Raw genomic sequence first — 21321 nt, forward strand, 5'->3', positions numbered from 1 at the left:
ATAAAAGAATATAAACAATTTTGAAACAAAATACAAGGATCTTGACAAAAACGATTTACTAAAAATGTAGGGCATTTCCATTTAATGGAATAATAGTTTATTTAACGAGTTCGTGTGTTAATTTGTTTTTTTTTTTGTCATGAGTGGGCCAGTTTAGAACACTAGAACACATAAAAAACTATGCCCTTTGATAACAAAATTTCCGAGAAAAAGTGGAAAATATGTTGCATCAAAATTTGATTTATTGTCACATTATTGAAAAAAATAAATTAACCGACCTCCATTAATCAATGATTTTTATGAATTATAATTGAATAAATAAAATTTGCACCATAAAACGTGCGTAAAATTGACATTTAAGTGAAGTCTAGCACACTACCATTACCATCTAGAACACAAAGCCTTAAGGCAGCAATTGTTTTTGATCGTGACGTCACAGTAAAGGCTTCATCAAAAAGCGCGTTAAACCTCCAGAATTTAATAAAAACAGTAAAATTTTTGGTTTGCACTCGTGGAGTAAAATGCCATTAACGAGGCGAAAATTGTCATTTACAAGTGAGGTTAAGTTTGTGTATTTATTGTTTTTGCGTAATTTTTACTTTGTGAATCATTTAAATAACACCAAATCACAACAAATGTTTCTTACATCTTAATTATATGTGTAACAAATATTTTTTCAACTTAATTGTTCTTACAACGACTTGTAATCAGGAAAATGTTGATAGGGTATAAAAATACTTCCCAGGTTTCAACGTCTTTTGCGACGTTGAATGAACAGTAAATACCCTGGTATCAACTGAAATTATTATATACACTTGCCACCAAGCTTTTGCTTATCTCACAATTTTCAATTTTCGGTTAGAATGATTAAAACACCGTATTTGATACTTTCTGAAAATTTTGACGTTTGGCCTTCCTCGTGACATCACACGCTGTCTGGCTTGAGGCCTGGAGTTCTAGAGGGCAATGACACTACACCAACAAATTTTCGTTTATGAAATAAGGACATTTCCGCGAAAAATCTGCTTACCAGTGTCGTCGCGTTTGGCAATAAAACTGGTCAATTATACATTCTCACAAATGTAAAATGTTACTCTTGTGTGTTTGATAAATTTTCTTCATTATCAGATAATAATAATAAAATGCGCAATCATAATTCCAACGTCCAAAATTCATGAGGTACGATTTATAATAAACTAGCATTTGAAAGTGTATTTGCATAGAATCCGCTACGACATTACCAATAATTTGCAACGCCTGCTTTGATTGGTTTTGCTTTTGATTGCCTAGTAACAAATAATAGTAAAAATAATAAAAATAGTCTAGATTGATTGAAACGAGTAAATCTAGGTTATTGTAATTTACTCAATAAAGTTTTGCAGTTTTTTAAGATTTAGAATTCTTGTCAAAAAATGTTTAATTTTACTTATCCGAAATGTTATTTGTGTACTGAAAAGTCGAGCATTATATGCTGTATCAAAGGTCTCGATTGAATCCGTGTGGAAATAGATGTTGATACTTTTTAGTTAGTTGAGAGTAAACTTTCACTCTACATACTTCATTGTAAAGCAGGAAACAATATCAGTAACTTTTCTCCTTATTTTTTTTTACTTTACTTTGTCTCTTCAATTAAATATTTTTAATAATTTTTCTCTGCTTGTATTTTTTATCCTCATTATCAAGACTATCAAGTCCCATTGACATTTATCTTTATACTGATGATGAAACCATCAAAGAGATCATAAATTTCAACTTCCACTGTCACCACCATTTCTCCACTGGCTTTATCATTATTACTTCGATAAAAACAGTTCAGCTGACGATTACAAACTAAATCGTAACGTTCAGTCGTAATGCGACGTTAAGAAAAGATAAAACTCTCATTTTTCTACCACACACTTCTGCTCACCTTCTCATATACTGCTCCTTAATCACAACCCACACCACCAACACGTTCGCCAGCAGAGCCGTGATGAACACAGGTACGTACAGTCCAATCACGAGAAAATTCTTCACCAGTAACTTCTCATAGATTTCATCGATGATTATCGAAGTGTTTGAATCATTCATCTCTTAACGCGGTTGATTGTCCTCTGGTTGTGATTACATATTTCCACCGTCTGTAGATATCTGCAAGGAAATATATGATTTAACACCAAAATACTTCTTTACGTGTAAATAACGTTTTATCGAGGCTGGAAACGGCAGTTTGAAAGCTCGCGACTTTACGTAAGCGGAACACGAGCTTTTCACAAGATTTCAGCCGTAACTTTACACCAAGTGTTAATCTCAACACAAAAATGTGTCGCCTTAATGAAGGATTACGACAGACCAGATTTCAGGAAGTGCCAACTTTGTAAAATATTAAATGCTTCGAGCTGTTATCGTGTTTCGATCGCAGCTTAAAATGAGCTTGAAATAGATAACCCCTGCAGGCAGAGACGTCACTTTATGACAAAATAAAACCAGGCTTGCAGAGCTCAGGCTCGCAGGGCAGTAAGTGCTTCTGGTGGAGTTACAAAATTAGATATTACAGACTATTAGCTTCAGTTCAGATCAATGAGCTCTACTTGAGCTAGCTCGTTTGAGATAACGTTTGTGCAGTGCCCTAAATAGAAATTGGAGCTTTTTGAAGGTTTGTAGCTTGCAGTGATCACTCAACGGTTTTAGCTTCTGTCCAAAGCAAATAAACGTATTGAAGTAATTAGTATCAGTCAGATTGATGTGGGATTAATCTCTCTATAGCATTAGGTGCACGTCTCTATGGACAGATAAAGGGTCATCGATGTACGCTATGATAACAATTTAATCAAAATAATGAGGTTCCATTGTTGTGGAAGGAGAAACCGGTGAGCTTGCAGTGTAAACGTGAAGCTTTAAAGTGAATTTGTAAAAGCAAGAGGGGTCCTTATTTTGCTCCCATTTAGTGGATTTTCAAAAGTGCTTTTAAAATAATCCAATCTTGTTATTTTTCGGTCGCATTTCAGGGAAATAAAAATATGTGGAATATGCATATACTCGTAGATTCAATAAATCTTTGACCCGCCTAATCTCATTTTTACCATACTTTCGTTTATGAAATATTTCAGCGAATAAGATGTGCCATAAGTTAATGGAAACAAAAGCAAACGCTAGGTCATCTGGCCACAATTTTTTTTGGAACACGCGATAACGGGTGGCGTCGAAGCTGGCGTTGAAGAGTCGATTGTGAATTGTGTGATTTGATTAGGGCTCCTTAAACTTGTTTCTTATTTTTAAGCCTACGATGTAAGGAAGAAATGCAAAAGAATTACAGTGTTTTTCTTTTGCTTTTCTTCTTTTGTCAGTTGTGTTTCACGATTTGTCAAATGACTTTCCAATTTTTTAAATGTCAAAATGATATGTCAAATGAAATTCCCCTTTTCTCAAATCACTTACACTTTATACAAAATGCTTTTCTTATTAATTTAATTGATTTTCATTGTCACAATGGGAAAGTCAATTGACAAATAATGAATTACATTTGACAAAAAAGGAATTTGTTCTACAAATCATCCCTTACTAGCAAATTAAATGGGAAAATCAATTGAGAAATTGTGAAACACAGTTGACAAAAGGAGAAAAGCAAAATAAAAACACTGTAAAAATTATTTTTATACCGTTTGAAGTAAATTGAGGAAATTCCATAATAATAGTGTAACAGAACTGACCTATTTCCTAAGTAGTTTGAATAGTTTATGATGTCTACACAATAAAAAATATGGATTAAACTGGTGAATAATTTTTTAAATAAATAAAATTTGTTTATGTTACAGATTTTGTTGTAGTCATCACATGGAAAGGTTCAAACATAATTCATCTTTGAGCAACAGCGAACCTCTAAAGAAGAATTTATCTAATAAGTGAGAAAATAAAGCATCTTGTTCTGGAATAAAAAACTGCGAAATTCAATTCTTCAATTTGCTCTCTCCTAGTATCCAGTGTTTCGTATATTTAACTCTGAAAATTTCTCAATCGGCATTTTAATGAGATGAAATCTCAAAAGTGCTCTGAAGTTTCAATTTGAGAATATCGTATTCTTTCGGTTTTGTCAAATAAAAAATTATTTGTTCTCTTATTTAAAATGTTACATAAATACAAACAGCGTTTAAATCGTTTTCAAAATTTATATTTATTCATAATCAAATGGTGAAAGGTTTTGATAATATGTTTAAATAATAGTAATAATAGTTATTTAATAAACTAGTTTGTTAATGAAGGCGATTAATAATCGAAACTGTTTAAAGCACGAACGAGTGTAGCGAGTGAGTGGCTTTAATAGTTGAGATTATTAATCGCCCATTAACAAAAGAGTTGATTACAAAAATTTTTCGTTGACCGCAAACATTTTTTTTTGTGACAAATTTTGAAATTAAAGCCATATCAAAACCAATTTCATCTTTTTCCATATTATAAATACCTTCATTCTCTTTTTGTCCTCAGGGTAGGCGATTTTTAAATTTTTCAACACTTTCTATTCACTTTTCCACAAAGAGTGTCAGAAGACGTGAACTCCATTCACATTCAATTTCACGTAAAAATCACGATTGCTACGGAAACCTAGTTACCTTTGAAAAATATGACATGCGAATTATAACCAAAAATGTCGGTTTTTGAAAAAGTGAATTTGTAATTGTGCAGTTATGGAGCTATAAAATATAGAAAACCCTGCTGCACTACCTGCTGCAGTGTGGGTAAGTGCAAACAATGCATGTTCGAGGTTGTTTATACATCAAAATTTAATCAAAACGTTAAAATCGCAAAAATCGTTGATTAATGAAAAATAGTGTATTAATGAGGTCCATTAATACACTATAATTTAGACAAAAGAATTAATTAATATTGAAATTAACAAGCGGTCAACGGAAAAATATTTTGCGCACATTAATCAATGCAAACCACAACATTATAATCCGAAAGGCTTTTCAGACACTATCGTCAGGATAATTCAAAAAAGTTCCATATCAATTCAGCTTTCAGTGATCCGCCTTAAAGCTACATTCATCATTGCACGTTTTATGCTCACAGTCTCTGCTTTTGGCAAGCAATTACATTAATGTAGGTACGGTTTATCATTTCACAAAACTGCAATTCATTTTTAATTTAGCTTAGTACAAAATGTTCTCAGTATTTATGAATTCGATCATTTTCGGCTAATGAATATTTATTACAATTGAAGCGCGAACTTTGACATTAGTCCCGAACAATTGCCAAATGATACGAAAATAATTTCTTATAATTCATAACCGTCGTGAAGATTGTTTCAATATGCTAGAGTTTGGAGTCGTTTAAGAATATTTAATTTGCTCCTCCAACTTTTCCAAAGGCTGAGAGATGTTTTCTCTATTGTCACTGATTCTCGTTTGCTTCCTCCAGAGCTAACAAAATTAAAATTGTTTATAAGCATTCCGTTTAAGGATGTTTATGACGCTCGCAGAGTCTATTCATCATTTACCTCCCCTAAGTATGAATATTTAGGGCTCCCTTGGTTCGTTTGAGTGATTGAGAACATTATTACAGAAAGTTACAAAATTACAGACTACCTACTTTCTTAAGAATTTCTTGTAAATATACCGACTTTTAAAAATATTATTATTGAAAAATATAGAGATAAAAAAATAGAGAAAGGAAAACTTTCTGGTGTACACGTAACTACCTTTGTAGTACTAGAAGCTAATTTATTTATTTCCTAATTATAATTTTATCTATATCTTAAGTCATTGTGAACTTTGTAAGTCTTTACCTCTAAGAAACAAATTTGAAATTTTTAGCTTTGTTCACACTGAATTTCAATCTCATTACTTATGCGTTTCTTATTTATACAGTCTAGAAAATATGGTGTCCTAATTGATTTCAGCACTAATTCTTTGCAACAACACGTTTCTAATTAACTCCGCTTTACTTGTGTCGAATATAAATAAGTACCTGACCAACATATTGTCTAATCTTCTCTACAGCCACCTCTGCTTTCCCAATTTACATTTTAATTATATTTGCAAAGAAAAAAATTACAAGTGCATTAATCTAAGGGTGAGTGCTCAATCGATACTGAACAGATTCTTATTGTTGAATGACCGACACTGTTACTAAATTACTTAGCCCCGAAAGTTGTAAATTTATGTTTCCTTAATATACATTAATGTTCATAACGAAACTCGACAACGGTGGTAAACCTCCGGAGTTTCAAATTTCTGAGTTATTACAGCTTAGAAAAACAATTCACAGGATGAGGGTTGCCCACACAACTTTAAAAAAATATTTGCAGACTTTTCATTATATTATTCCTGAATTTAGACACTCGCTTATCTATGTGCTTGATAAATGATTTCTAAATCCGATTTTACCGAGAAGTGTGGACACATCCAACGTTTTTTGCTTCGGATGAAAACGGCTCTAAGGTCATATTTTACGGTTTCTGGCGACGACGATGGAGTTTTGTTGCAACTCTCAGGCTAAAATTTGCATTATGTCTGCTTTTTATTAAGACGTGACGTTTATTCCGTTTATTCCTAAAATTTATCGAGTTTTCTCTGTCAAGCAATATTCAATTTTTAGGGTAAAAATGATCAATTTATGCATTCTCGCGTAATTTTTAATAATATATATTTAGAACAACCGTTTATTAGAAGAAAAATTCATCAAAATCTAATGCAAACAAGATGAAGGATATAATTGTGATTGATATAGTAGGTCTGTATGTTTGTATTGATCAAATTTGAATTAGATGTTGTGAATTACTACTACGGACTACATCAAACACTAGAACGTTAACCAATTAAATTGATGAATGTTCACATGGTGTGTATAGTCTATTTTTTAATTAAAGAACCACGACCTATTGATTTAGGTTTGCAAATATAAAATTTTACTAAATTTAGGGAATTTAATGATATCTATTGGTTATACCAGCCAACGCCTGTCATTTTTAATGTCTTTGAAAGTACGCAAACTCGCAAATAAAATTTGAACGTGTTATTAAAAATGCCTCGCAAAGTAAGACATTTATTAAACTCTCAAATTATGGTATTGCCGTTATAACTTTTTATCTGCTCCGCCCACTAAAATTGACCAATCAGAATCAAAGCCAGATTCAATCTGTACAACTTTTCATCACATTTGCCACATAAAAAAGTTAAGGCGGGGTTGTACCTAGCCGCGAACACAGAATCTTTGAATATGCAACCCTGATAACGTTTTCGGGGTCTGAAGTGCGAGGAGGGTTGGTTAAGAAATCATGCAGAGACCAAGGCTGGAATGGAAATGTTCGGCACACGTTCGGCACATTTAGGATATGCTCGAACGTACCTATTTGTGATTATATTTATAATACACCGTAGTAAGTAAAATCGACCTCTGGGGTGTAACCAAGTGAATAATAATTGTTCAACAATATACAATTATCAGATTAAATGGATCAAAAGAAATTGGCCAGACAAATAATATAAAAACGAAAGAATTACCAAAATGGGAACAAAGACTAAATAAACGTATTAATAATATCAGACGAGATTTAGGTAGAATAACTCAATATTTAAAGGGTATAAATTCTAATCATCTAAATAATTGTATTCAATCCATTTTAAATAACAACCGAATACATTGTTTAAAATATAATGAATATAATAAAACATTAATAGAAATCAAAGACACTTTATTACAGAAGTTAAATATTTATTCTAAACGACTCAAAAGATATAAAAATAATAAACAACGGAAATTTGAAAACAAACTATTTAGAAATAATGAGAAGTTGTTTTACAAAAATTTAACAGATAATAAAACTCAAACTAATAATGGTACACCAAATATAAACGAAATTAAAGAATTCTGGTCAAACATATGGTCAAATGAAGGTCAATTTAATAATCAGGCAGAATGGATTCCTCATTTAGAAAATGATATACCAGATAGTAATAATCGACATCATATTCAAATTAGCCTTGAAATTTTAGTTAAAAATATTAATAGTTCACATAATTGGAAATCCCCTGGAGGTGACCAAATTCATAACTTTTGGTTAAAAAAATTTACTTGTATTCATAAATGCTTACTTGATCACTTTAACGGATTTATTAGGGAACCTAACACATTTCCAGAGTTTTTGGCCCATGGTATAACATATCTGAAACCAAAAGATTTCGATACTAAAAATCCATCAAAATATAGGCCAATCACATGTCTGCCTACAATTTATAAAATTATGACATCTTGCATTAAAGTAATAATTTACGACCATTGTCAAAAATTAAATATACTTAATGAAGAACAAAAAGGTTGTGTTAAAGAGTGTTTTGGTTGTAAAGAACAACTCATAATAGATACGGTAATAATGGAACAAGCTAGAAAAAATAATAGAAATATTTATACCGCATTCATAGACTACAAAAAAGCCTATGATTCAGTACCACATTCATGGTTAATTAAAATTCTTAAAATTTATAAAATTAATTTGGATTTGATTAACTTTTTATCTCATGTTATGACATTTTGGAGAACTACTTTAAATTTATCAATAAACAATACTAAATTAAAATCCGAGCCTATTCAAATTAAACGGGGGATTTATCAAGGAGATTCTTTAAGTCCTTTATGGTTTTGTCTAGCCATTAATCCTTTGACAAATCTATTAAATAGCACTGGATATGGTTTCAATATTAGACTTAATAATACCACACTATCCAAATTAAATCACCTTCTCTATATGGATGACATAAAACTTTATGCATCAAAAAAGAATCACATTTTATCTTTACTAACAATAACTGAAAATTTCTCAAATGATATTGGGATGAGTTTTGGTATTGATAAGTGTAAAATGCAATCAATATGTCGCGGTCATTACGAACATTTAGAATATATAACTCAAGAAGGAGAAATCATTAAAAATTTAAATAAAGGAGAATTTTATAAATATTTAGGTATTAATCAATCAAATCATATTCAACATTCAATTATAAAAGAAAATTTAGAAAAGCAATTTTATTTAAGAATTAAATCTATTTTAAAATCAAAATTAAACGGTAATAATTTAATTAAAGCAGTTAATACATATTGCTGTTCCATTACTGACCTATTCTTTCGGTGTTATAAAATGGTCCAAAACTAATTTACAGAACATAAACATTAAAACTAGAGTTCTTTTTACCAAATTTAGTAAACACCATCCTAAATCTGCTATTGAAAGATTTAATTTACCACGCGAAAACGGTGGTAGGGGTTTTTCAAATCTAGAAATACTGCTAAAAAATCAAATTGCTTCACTAAAAAATTATTTCCTCAATAGAGCTCGTGATAACACCTTTTTCAATGCTTTGGTTTCAGCCGATAAAGGCTACACACCTTTAAATTTAAGTGATAATATAATTTCAGACATTGTTAAGCCAAATATACCTGACACAATAGCAAATATAAAACAGAAGTCTTTACATGGGAGATACTTTAAAGAACTGGAACAACCAGAAGTTAATATTCAGGCATCTCATGCATGGCTTAAGAAATCAAATATTCACCCTGAGACGGAGGGTTTTATATTTGCAATACAAGATCGTGTTATAAATACAAGAAATTATAAAAAACACATATGCGGTTTACAATCGATAATTGATAAATGTAGGATTTGCGGAACTGAAGGGGAAACAATTGAACACATTATTTCTTCTTGCACCGTTTTGGCTCAAAGCGAATATAAAAAACGACACGATATATTCGCTAAAATTATACACATGAATTTAGCTGTTAAATTCAATTTATTAAAGAATACACAACCACATTATAGTTATACACCAGAAAGTTGTTTGGAAAATGACAGTTACAAGTTATATTTTGATAGAACAATTTTAACTGACATTCATATTAAGCATAACAGACCAGACATTATTATTTTAAATAAACAACAAAAGCAAGCATATCTTTTAGATATAGCTGTTCCAAATTCACATAATATAACACAGACATATAACACAAAAATTAATAAATATTTAGAGCTGTCCGTTGCTATGAGAAATCTTTGGTGTTTAGAAAAAATTTCGATTTTACCACTTGTAATTTCAGCAACGGGAATAGTACCGCAATCTCTTTTTAAAAATTTAAAAATTCTGGATTTAGATAACACATTGGTAGTTGAAATTCAAAAAGGTATATTATTATACTCATGTCACATCGTGAGGAAGTTCCTTAACATTGACACAGAACATAATACACAACAAAGTCAAAATGCGGAGGCAAGACGCCGGTAATTATGTTGATAAGCACTGCACTATTACTTGATAGTAATATCCGTAATAGTGTATGTACTCCGGCAAAATTGCCGTGCCGCCGGGTGGAGGTGGGATAGTTGATACGAAATGAATTATTGACGATTTTTTGAGTAGGACGGAAAGTCACTATGTATTTCCAAAAAGTAAAAATTTAAATTTTTTGTTGACAGATTTGTACATAACTATAATATATTATACACAAAAGCACAGAATATTTTTTCGTCTTGATCACATCATGATTTTTTCAATTTATAGAAGACAAAGAAAATTAAACAGAAAGAGGAGCAAAATCATATAAGATTCCATGAGATGACACAAGAATTTTATAAATCTTTGGTTTTTGTTATTATTTTTGCAGTCTATAACTTTACATAAGAAAAAGTCATACATATTATGATAATTGACTATAATCAATTAAAAAATAAATCGAGTCGGCGTGTTACCTATGGCAACCCATGCTATAGCAGGCTTATCAAGCTATTCCTTAAAAACTCACAAATATTTTAAACATTTATACCATGGACAAAACGTGCAATTTCGTCAAATGTGTAAAAGAAAGTTAAAAATGTTAGATATACATATGTATATGTATATAGAATGCAGAACGGAGATATAACAAAAATTGCACTAATTTTTCGAATGAAAATATGTTAGTACATATGTAATAATTACAGGAAATAGATAGTGGGAGGTAAATAGATAAATTTACTCAAGAGTAAATTTAATGAAAATGCAAATAAAATTAGGTACTCATATTAATGTTAGCAATTATTACTAATAATACTAAAGAAATAAAAACAGTACTCTGACAACAAAAATAAATTCTTGCAGTTAACAAAAAAGAGAAAAACCAAGTAAAAATATTATAACAGAAAACACAACTATTGCCTCCCCAGAGACACAAAAGAAACTTCAAAAAAACAAATTATTTATAGGTACCGCTTGTAGATTTTTTAATTCCTCCAGTCCTAATACTTATAATTATTGTCTTTTGGCGTTTATCAATTCCGGTAATTGATATGTTAAATAAAAATGTTTAAGTTTTTCTTCCATTTTTTCATGCCAAAATTCGGGATCTCTAAGTATGTTTTCCGATGAAAAGCCATGAGGGGTCCAAACTATGAATATGCAATATTTTCTGTCGGTGACTTCAAGTTGTCCCTGTATTTGGTAATAATAAGGATGATTTTTTTTTAGAGATAGTTGATTGTTAGTGTCAACATTACAAAATTTAATGATTTTTTTACGAACTGCTTCAACAGGAGAAAGATGTTTTCCACTAAATGGACACTTAATTTCAACTATTCCCTCATTTCCTACTAAAGCATCAGGAGATGCACCTAAATAGGGCAATGTTTTGTGCACAAACATGCCACATTGTTCATAATTAAAATTTAAAACTGTAGACGCTTCGTTTAATGCTTTAAACTCATTTTGTTGACCCCATCTTGTATACTTATTTCCTTCAAAATTTGAGTAAAGTAAATTTTTTAGAACCGTTAGCCGATTGGTACTATCTCTCAATTTGCAAACTTTACCAAAATTTGAGGCAGTCAATCGTTTGAATCTTTCGTTGTGCCATAATTTATTTTGGTGTTGACTCCTTGTAGATTCTTGAATGTTTTTATGTTTGGATAGTTCAATTAAAAACTGAGATGATTTTTGTTCATATTCCTCTTTATCCATTAAATTCGTCACTCCACCGTAATCCTCGTCTGCGCCAGTTACTTTTGCTCGGGATGTTTTTTTAGTCCTTTCAAATTTTAAAGAGCGTTTGCATTTGGCACTCTTTCTTTTACTGCAATTATTTGCAAAACGTTTTACGTACTTTCCGGGACTGCGATGTGTCATAGCTTTATTAATTTTAGAGTAAAATGTTCTTTTGTTATTGAAGGATACAGCTGCAGCTTCACATCTGCTTTTGTAGGAACCTCTCTGGACAAAATTGCATCGCTTCCCACCAATAAATTTAACAATTACCGAATTATAGCGCTCACAGTAATTATTGTTAACGTTAAAAATTAAACTTTGCACATTTTTAATTAGCACGGTATTTATCAAATGCATTACAGCATCCCATAGTTTAGAAGTCTTTAAATCATCAACAAAGTCTACATCATTTTCAGGATCTTTGCAATTAGTGCTTGTTTGCAAACAGATGTCGTGTCTACCAAAAACATGGTTTGGGGCATTCATAAGATCTTTCGTTAAATTGGCTTGCTTTTCATTTATAGATGTAGACTCGTTGGAACGTTTTTTGATTGCGGAATAGACACCGATCCTCATGCGATCCAAGTTTTTTGATAGTAGTTTTCGCATTTCTAGTGGATAAGTTCTGTCTTTCGATAATTCTGATAAGCGTTTATTAAAATTGCGACAGATGTGATTAGTGCATTCAACTTTTTCAATTGGTGAATCTACACCATAAGGTTTAGCCCTCCTCAGTTTTTCGGTGACACTACTATCACCGTCACCTTTGAAAAAAGTCAAATAAATACGAATTGAATAGAAAAGTAAAATTTTTCTAGTTTGGATATGTACCTATAATGTAGTCATTATATTGTACCTATACTTATAATTTATAAAAACGAAAATATTGATAATATTCGATAATAATTTATTATTCACTAGATGAAATTTTAGAATAACTACATTATAGAAGCCAAAAGTAGAAAAATTGTAAATTAATTTTCGTCTTATAAGACCCATCGTAGCAGATGTTCTTACAAACCTATTAAACGAATATACTTGGCTCCATGCATTGGAATGCTTTGTTGAAAACCTCCAACAATTATGTCGGATTCCATTGCATTTGGAGAACCCGACCAATTTTTGAAGCAAGTATGAGTTGGTGTGTCAATTTGCCTTTTTTCCGCCAATGTACAAAGCAAACAGAAGATGTTTCGTACACCAATAAACAAAACTTTTCCCGTATGGAACCCTATTATAGAAGCCTATAAAGAACCACAAGATTAAAAATAGAAAAACCTTGACATTCTAAATAATTTACCATTCCCGACAAAGAGCTATAATTACATTTATAGGACCGTTTAGCCCACGATCCGTCAGCAACTACCGTCAAAAGAGGTACCCCGTTTTCGTCTACATCTCCTCTTTTTATGGCGAGTTGTTTCTCTTCATCAATCGCTTCCTTCATTTCCTCTAGAGCTCTCTCACCAATTACCTTCTGGAGACGTTCTTCTATTTTAAAATACGTTTTTGAAGACATAGAAGGCATATTCAACACGGCATAGCGCTCTTCCATTTGGGAAAAGCTTTGTCCGGTACAAGTGTTTCCTAGTACCTTGAGACGATATTGAAATGAATAAGCACACTAACAAATTTTACAACAGGTAACTCACAGTGGCTGTGTTGACATCCATATAAGATTCGTCTTTAGGCTCAGAAAAAAGTTTTTCTACCTTGTGGCACATATCACATTTGAACACCAACTCAAAACAACTTCCTCGTCTAATTTCTTTTTGAAAACTCATGTTGTTTCCACTACAACCAAATAAACCTTCTGAATGGTGTCCAAATGTTTTTAATTGTTCCACAAGGAACGCAACGTCGAAAATCCTTCTGCCTTCAATTGTAGCAGAAACAGCATGATCCGATTCTACTATTTCTGTATCATATGGCAAATCTAATAGTTCATTATCATTACTAAGGAGAGCCAAATTGTTATTTAAATGTTTATAATAACTTTTCCATCATACCTATTTTGAGAAGTAATACTTTCAACTTCTTCTTTTTTAGATTGAGAATCACTACTATTGTCTTGAAAAGATGTCTCCATGAAATCATATCTGCTTTGAGTGCTATTGCTCTCGGAGTTGTTGCTAAAGTAATAAGACTTGTCCATGTGTATAAAGACAAATAGAAAACTTACTCATCACAATTTGTAAAACTTGAAAGCTCTCCTTGAGTCTCATTATTATTTTTACGGCTTTGAGATCTAATATGCAATTAGACAAATTAAACAAAAATTATTTTGTTTCAATTAACGTTTATTAATACAGGGGTCCCAAAAATGGCGTACTAACGGTGCACTACGGTGTAGAAAAGATTACCGTAAACGTCAGAAAAATTCTATTGAACTTATTTGCTGATTTGGCGGTCTTTGAAAGTGGCACTTGTCAATTCTTTTGAAATATATGTATGAAATTGTAATGACAGTTACCTCTAATCGTACATATTATCACAAAGTACAAGATCACTCACTACCAATATTTAATCCTGCATAATAGAGAATTTAGAAGCTTTGGAAATCGAAAAAAATATTTTAAATCCACTACGGTAACATTGCAAGGTAATGATGTACGAATATATCTTTGTTTACATTGTATTACCGTTAATAGTAATAATAAAAATAATTAATTTTTTTGTCGGAAACATTTTTTCCATATTTTTTTCATGTACATACTCGATAAGGTAGTAAGTAGTTTGTACGCCAATTTTGGGACACCTGTATATTATGTATAATAACTATTATTAATGATATGTTGGTGAATATTTTTACCTGTATTGGCTTGCTCGTTTAGCACGATTTCGTTTCGAAAGTCTCTTTTTTGAGAGTCTTAAACGGCCCATTTTTATATTAATTTATTGGTTAGGCGAAAACGCGGGAAAAACCATTTATTCCACTACGATCGAGACTACGATTCACAAGAGATCTTTGCGAGTACACGACGGCGTGAGGCCCCTCTTGCGTCGCCCCTTCACCTAGCCCGAGTGAGGGTAAGCAAAGTTTGAGCGTGCAATTTCGGGCTGCAGAGTGTTGCAAAATTCCGTCTCATTACTTTATTTGCTCATCATTTGACAAAAATGATACATAGATATCTTCGTAAAAGATGAGAGATGGTACCGACGGTGTTATTATTTGAAAAAAAGCATCAGAAATCAACAATATTATACCGTGAAAGTGACAATTTTTCACCAACTTTGTATTTTTTTTTTCAAATAAACTAATTTCAAAGCGCAAAAAAAACACCGTCGGTACCTCTTTTAAACTTTTGTCTGTGTCCACAAAAAAATTTGCTGCTGTAGGTGGAATAATAAGGCCACTAGGCGGTATTTTGGAAGTGCCTAAAACAGCCGGATTTTTCTAGGTACAACCTCGCCTTAAGGTTAGAATTTTGCTGTCAAGTCCACAATTATTGTTTTAGGTTCTAAAAAATAAAATGTCATTAAGACAATTCGAATGTCAGAAATTTTTACTGTCTCAATCAGATCGTCTTAACAAGCTATTTGATTGGCGGGGCAGATAAAATGTTACGTTGTATGTACGAAAATTTATGTGGCAATTGGGTGGGTAGGATAAAGTTGACATTTCTTTGACGGTTCATAGTCGCGCAATTTTGAAAATTGTCAAATCAATGTGCAATGGTATAGAAAAAATCAAATGCACGCTATGAAATGTTATACATGTCAAGTTTACAGTTACCACATAAATTTTCGTACATAGTTGCCATACTTATCATTTTGAATCACCCAATATTATCATGCACATTAATTTTAAAATTAAAATTATATGCTATAATTCTACTGACTTGGTCTTTACTCTTGCTCGGAGCTAAAAATATTGTCGGCAACAATTAAAGCACAAAATGAACTTTAAATTCTGTTGATACATAGCATTGACAAATCGGGCTATGCGAAGTGTTGAAGTCATATTTCTGTTAGAAATGGTTTGGTTCTTTAAGTCCACAGTTGTTGTGGGAGAATTAGTTCAATTCGATAGTTATTGCTAAATCTTTGGAGTCAATCCAGGTGTATATTTGGATAGTTGAGGTATTTTGTGATAAAATAGAGTCGACTGTATAATATGTTTCTTTAAGAAATAGTGTATTAAACATTAACTAATTAGCACCCCAAATACGTATTAAGAGAAAATTATCATAACGTAAGGTATTAAATTCCACAGCCAAGTACTAATTAAGATCTTGTATAACACACACTATGTTAATTAAAGTGCAAAGCTCGTTGTTTGAAAAGCTTATTTTATGGTTTCTGTCTGCAAACTAATTGAACCAACGAATTTTTTGAAATTTAAAATGCAGATATGTTAGACAGTAAAGATTCTATTAGTAATAATAAAATTACCTCAAGTTAAAAATAGTTATTTAGGCAACGAGTGTTAGAAGTGCAACTTTTTTTCATAAGTGTGGAAGTTTTTTAAACGAGTCGTAGACGAGTTAAATAATCCACACGCATGAAAAAAAAGCACGCTAACACGAGTTGTCTATTAGTTATTTAGACAACGAGTGTTAGAAGTGCAACTTTTTTTCATAAGTGTGGAAGTTTATTAAACGAGTCGTAGACGAGTTAAATAATCCACACGCATGAAAAAAAAGCACGCTAACACGAGTTATCTATAAAATTTTTTTTAATTTCATAAATCAAAACCTAATTTACTGTAATTTGTGCTTCCATTTTGGTCAAGTGCGGTAGCCGGTTGTGGTAACTAAGGAAACATTATATGTTTATTGTTGTAAAATTAATTTGTCAGTTTTATGTCAGTCTCAATAAAAGTCAAAATGAGTGATTCAGATGAAGATCCTGAAATTACTAGTGGACTAAAGAAAGGTGGGTTTAATGTTACTAATTGTTCTAACCGTTATTTCAATTTTCATTTTGATAAATCAATGAAAAATAGTAAACTTTTTTTAATGAAATTTAAAAAAATTAATTTTAGCACATGTTTCTTTTATTGAAAATTCAGTGCGATTATTGTTAGATTGTTAAACATTAAAAAAATAGGTGTCTACACAAACAATTAACTAAATCACTCGTCTGATCCAACGAAAAAATTTAATTTTGTTGTTAAAAATTTGATCTAAATTGTCTTTAGTCGAAAAGTTGCTGCAAATTTAATGATTTTAGGATAGCACCCTAGATTTTCACATTCACCTATACAAACCCTATGGAGAGCTTGTCAAAAAAACTTTCAACCAGTGTAATAATAAATACGGGGTGCCATTTGAAAAAAAATGAATTTTTTACATTTTTAGTTTGTTGTGTTTAAAAAATCGCAGTAGGCATATGCGACTGAGCAGGGAATCAAACACTCACTTTAATTTATCTGCAACGATTTGGAAAGTACGAATTTTCGAACGGACCCCTGGTAAAAAAAGCGCCATAGATCAAAAACGATGGCAAATTAGTAAAAACGACCTCTATAGATTTGATTCATAGTTTAACATAGAATCCAAAAATGAAATCAAACTGGGAAGGTCTATTAAAATAAACCCTCGATTTTAAATAACCCCATTGAAAAACAATTTTACGTTAAACATTAAATTACATTTTTTTAAGTAAAATTTGTCATTTTCTCAAAAAAATTGTTATGTAAGGTAACAATTTTTTTATTCATCGTTTAGGTAGTAGGAAGGTCTATCAAAAGGAGAAGAAAAAAGTAGGGGTTGTCATTTAAAAAAACCAATGATGACGTCATTGTGAAAAAATACATGCCGTCATAAGTAAAATTCTTATGTCATAAGGTGGCTAATTAATAGTATATTACATACCGGGGAAGAAAGTGTTCCATTCCTGTCGAGAAAACAACAGTTTACCGAGAGGCTTGCCCTCGAGGTGAACTAGTTCTCGAGACACAGGAATGGACTTTCGCCGAAGTTTGTATACTATTTTATTCACAATCCAAATCATTTAATAAAACAAGCTACATTGTAATAATAAAAAAAAAATAAAAACCAACCTCCGTAATATTATCGTTTATTTTGGCAAAATATTAAAACTTAGTAGGCGCGCACGATTGAGATTGTATTAAATTTTAGTTCACAAAAGTCAAACCAAATTGACATTTGCACACTTTTTAACAAACAAAATGTGCGATAGTGAAATAGAGTGTACCCTCCCCAGAATTGCGGGACTCCGCGCACAAATTAACACTCAATCCGTTACCTGAGAAAAGCAAATTACGATATCAGAAAAACGTACAGAGATTTTCGCGATTGATGCTACAGTAGCGCCACCACAGGTCAGTTATGGGTTTCATTACTGACCGCTTACGACTCATTACTGACTCCTCTTTTCATCATTACTGACCGGTTGATGTGTACACGAGTAATCGCTCACTTTCTAACCTTTAAGAGGTTAGAAAAGCTGTACGTTACTAATCGATTGTGAATAAAAAATAAAATTGATCTGTCCGAGCGTTTTGCTTGAAAACATTAAATAATGCAATTATAAATTTTGTTCTTTACTTTATCATCATACTGTATACAGTGTGGAAACTTTGACTAGAATAAAATTCATAACTTGGAGAGGTCGATACATATTTGTTTTTCCTTGCCCACATTTCGGCGTATATGGTTTTTGCATATTTCCTCCCAGAAGTGAGCAACCACCCCTAACTCTTATTTTTTTCAAATGGAAGGGTATGCTAAGTGACACCTCGTTTGAAAGCAGACTTCGCAAAGAATACAATGCACTATTTGTTTTCTGAATATTTTCAAGGCCTAGGTGCTAAAAAATAAAAACCAATTTTATAAGTTGAAAACTATTATTTTAATGCAACAAATGTTCAAAATGGGCACGGTTTGTTTGTTGGCAATTTGGAAATCCATACTAACCTGCATCCCTTACGTTTTGTAATATTTCCACCGTGGGGATGCATGTTACTATCCATATGCGCCAAATTGTGGGCAAGGGAAAACAAAAATCGACCTGCTTCGGGATGTTTTACAAAAATCACCTATACCTTAGTTATGAATTTTATTCCACTTAAAGTTTCCACACTGTATATCTTTAATAACAAACAAGTTTGGAGCTTTTTCGCAACTCTGGGACACCTGTATAACACTTTTTTTCTTCAAACGTCCGTAAATTATGACATTATCCTGCTGCATTGATAATGCTAAAGTGTCACTTCATTGTCATGGCATCTAACGAGCTGACGAGCGGCAGATAAAGTTATTATCTCCGCTGATGAGCGGCAGTAAAGTAAACTAGCTAAATAATTTGAAATTCCTACCTGGTTTCTTAACATGTCTTAAATAATTTGTTATGAAGGTTTGAAGAAAAAATAGTATATCTTATTCGGAGCAAAAATGGTTTTATGTGCTTTGGCTAGTTTGTCTGCCTCACTGCGTTCGGCAGCCAATCTACCAGCCGCAGCACATAAAACTTCATTTTTGCTCCTCATAACATAATATACTATTATCGTCATTGTAAGTATGTTTATTGCATTTTGAGCAACGGATCTTGTTTTTTTACTTATTTTATTTGAACAAAGTAACAAACATTATGGTATAAGTGGGTTATTTAAGATATTACCCACGAGAGGTATTTCTAACCTCAAGTGGGTAGTACTTAATAACCCACGTTTTATCCAATATTCCAAAATTTTTAAATGTGTAATAACATTATTAATGAAAATCTGCTCCCGATGGGTTATGTATAGTATAGCCCAGTTTACTTAATTAAAACTAACTAGTAAAACACGATATTACTATTGAATATTGGATAAATAACTTTAGGCTAATTCTTTATTCACGCTTCATGGTATACTTTCATCACATCCAATTTCATTCACACTCTTTTCGAATCAAAACAGTGTAAACTACGAGTATATGTATAAAGGTGTCTGCTTTTACTTTACACCATAATAAAAAAATCATCTCGTCATTTTGAAAGTCAAAAGTAATGGATACACCTTTTCCATAAGTAAGATATTTGTGGGTTGCAGCAGAATCATAATTTGATAAAGTTTGTCCAGCGAGAGATTGGTTGACATAAAATCCACTAAATTCTACGTAGAGGACGTAGTACCTAGCGCACGTCAAATTTGAAATATATCCTTCAAGCAGTAATTTAATACAATTTAAAATCTCCCAATCCGTCGCTGGTCAAAGTATATTGTATTTTCCTGGAACGTACTATTATGAAAATAAAGAAGAAACGAAACAGTCATCGAATAACACTAGTTTTGATTCTGACCGCTTCCATTTGATTTTCAAGAGATCAAGAACACCAAACTTCTTCTGCCTTTTCTGAAATATACTCGTACACCGACTAACTACAAGAAACATATTTCATATCAATGTCCGCACTTCCTCTTCACTTTCTGCGTCTTCAAGGATATTTTAAGATTACTCCTACAGAGAGCTCAGCACAGTTTCAAAAGAGAAGGAATGGAAAGATTCATTCATACCTGATACAGACAGACTGTTCCTTGAAAGAAAATATTATATTCCTGAAGAACCTAATCGAATTCTACTAGAACTAAAACAATTAGAAAGAAGAATGCAGAATATTCTCGAGATCGTTTTTGAAAACAATGTTTGAACATTGAAACACATAACTGTAAGAGAATTTTAAAAACGCAACAGAAAAACTACCTCTTCCACCCAAACATGTGGCTCATAAATTATGTTCTGAAAGGTCCTTGACTCGGGGGTGATTTTTACGAGTCCCACAGGCGAGACGGGGACAGTGACTCTTGGCAGCTGGAACGGTACGGAGCTGGCTGGGATGCGGGTACGAGAGTGACGGCAGGTGAATCATCTGTGACCCGGGAGTGGTGCAGTGAATTAGGCTTGTGATTGTCCGGTGATAGAGATACAGTTACCAGGTGTGCTGGTAACTGGGTGATAGCAGGTGTGGGCAATCTGGGCTACGATATCAGTACCAACAATGTGTTAAAACCTCTGGCAGATACCATGGTATAATTCCTGAGCACCGGATGTCCGGGTGAGGCATCTTTGGCTCATGACACGGCTCGGCCGTTGACTGGGCGCGTCTTGTCGAGACGGCCAGTGGTGACAACCAAATGTAACAGATCATACGTGCTTGATGAACGGTTGGGAGGTAACCCCGGCTCTCCTGTACTGAGGGAGCACAGTATCGTATGGAAGTGGGTTGTAGGCTCACACGCTGGCCGTGGCGGTCTTCTTCTGTGGAGACCGCGGGCGGGCCGTGCATCCCAAACTGCACACGGGGCTATTACAGGTACTACCAGACCATCCAACGCAATCCCGGAACGTAGCGCTCTGAAGACGACGCCCGTGGTTCGAGCCCCTCATCA

The 21321-nt window shown here is 32.5% G+C and overlaps 2 protein-coding genes across 10 annotated transcripts in view; both read right to left on the minus strand.

The window, feature by feature from the left end:
• Window positions 1-21321, minus strand: part of LOC138123271 (orexin receptor type 2-like) — a 130538-nt gene that overhangs the window by 85138 nt on the left and 24079 nt on the right. For all 7 annotated transcript variants that reach the window (XM_069037900.1, XM_069037893.1, XM_069037899.1 and 4 more), the window contains exon 2: window positions 1910-2130. In XM_069037900.1, the coding sequence (XP_068894001.1) occupies window positions 1910-2070 (161 nt within the window). In that variant the 5' untranslated portion in view covers window positions 2071-2130. The remainder of the gene's footprint in view (window positions 1-1909; window positions 2131-21321) is intronic.
• Window positions 12835-14296, minus strand: LOC138124049 (uncharacterized). 3 transcript variants are annotated; one of them, XM_069038963.1, is made up of 5 exons: window positions 14167-14296; window positions 13994-14116; window positions 13637-13920; window positions 13285-13578; window positions 12835-13228 (listed from the first exon to the last, which is right to left on the minus strand). In XM_069038963.1, the coding sequence occupies exons 1-5, from the start codon at window positions 14207-14209 to the stop codon at window positions 12998-13000; spliced, it is 975 nt and encodes a 324-aa protein (XP_068895064.1). In that variant the 5' UTR covers window positions 14210-14296; the 3' UTR covers window positions 12835-12997. The 3 variants fall into 3 exon arrangements, with proteins under 3 accessions (XP_068895064.1, XP_068895065.1, XP_068895063.1); XM_069038964.1 differs by having other exon boundaries at window positions 13637-13940; XM_069038962.1 differs by having other exon boundaries at window positions 13637-13940; window positions 13994-14291.

The sequence above is a fragment of the Tenebrio molitor genome, chromosome 2 (genome assembly GCF_963966145.1).
Source record: "Tenebrio molitor chromosome 2, icTenMoli1.1, whole genome shotgun sequence".
Taxonomy (NCBI): Eukaryota; Metazoa; Arthropoda; class Insecta; order Coleoptera; family Tenebrionidae; genus Tenebrio; species Tenebrio molitor.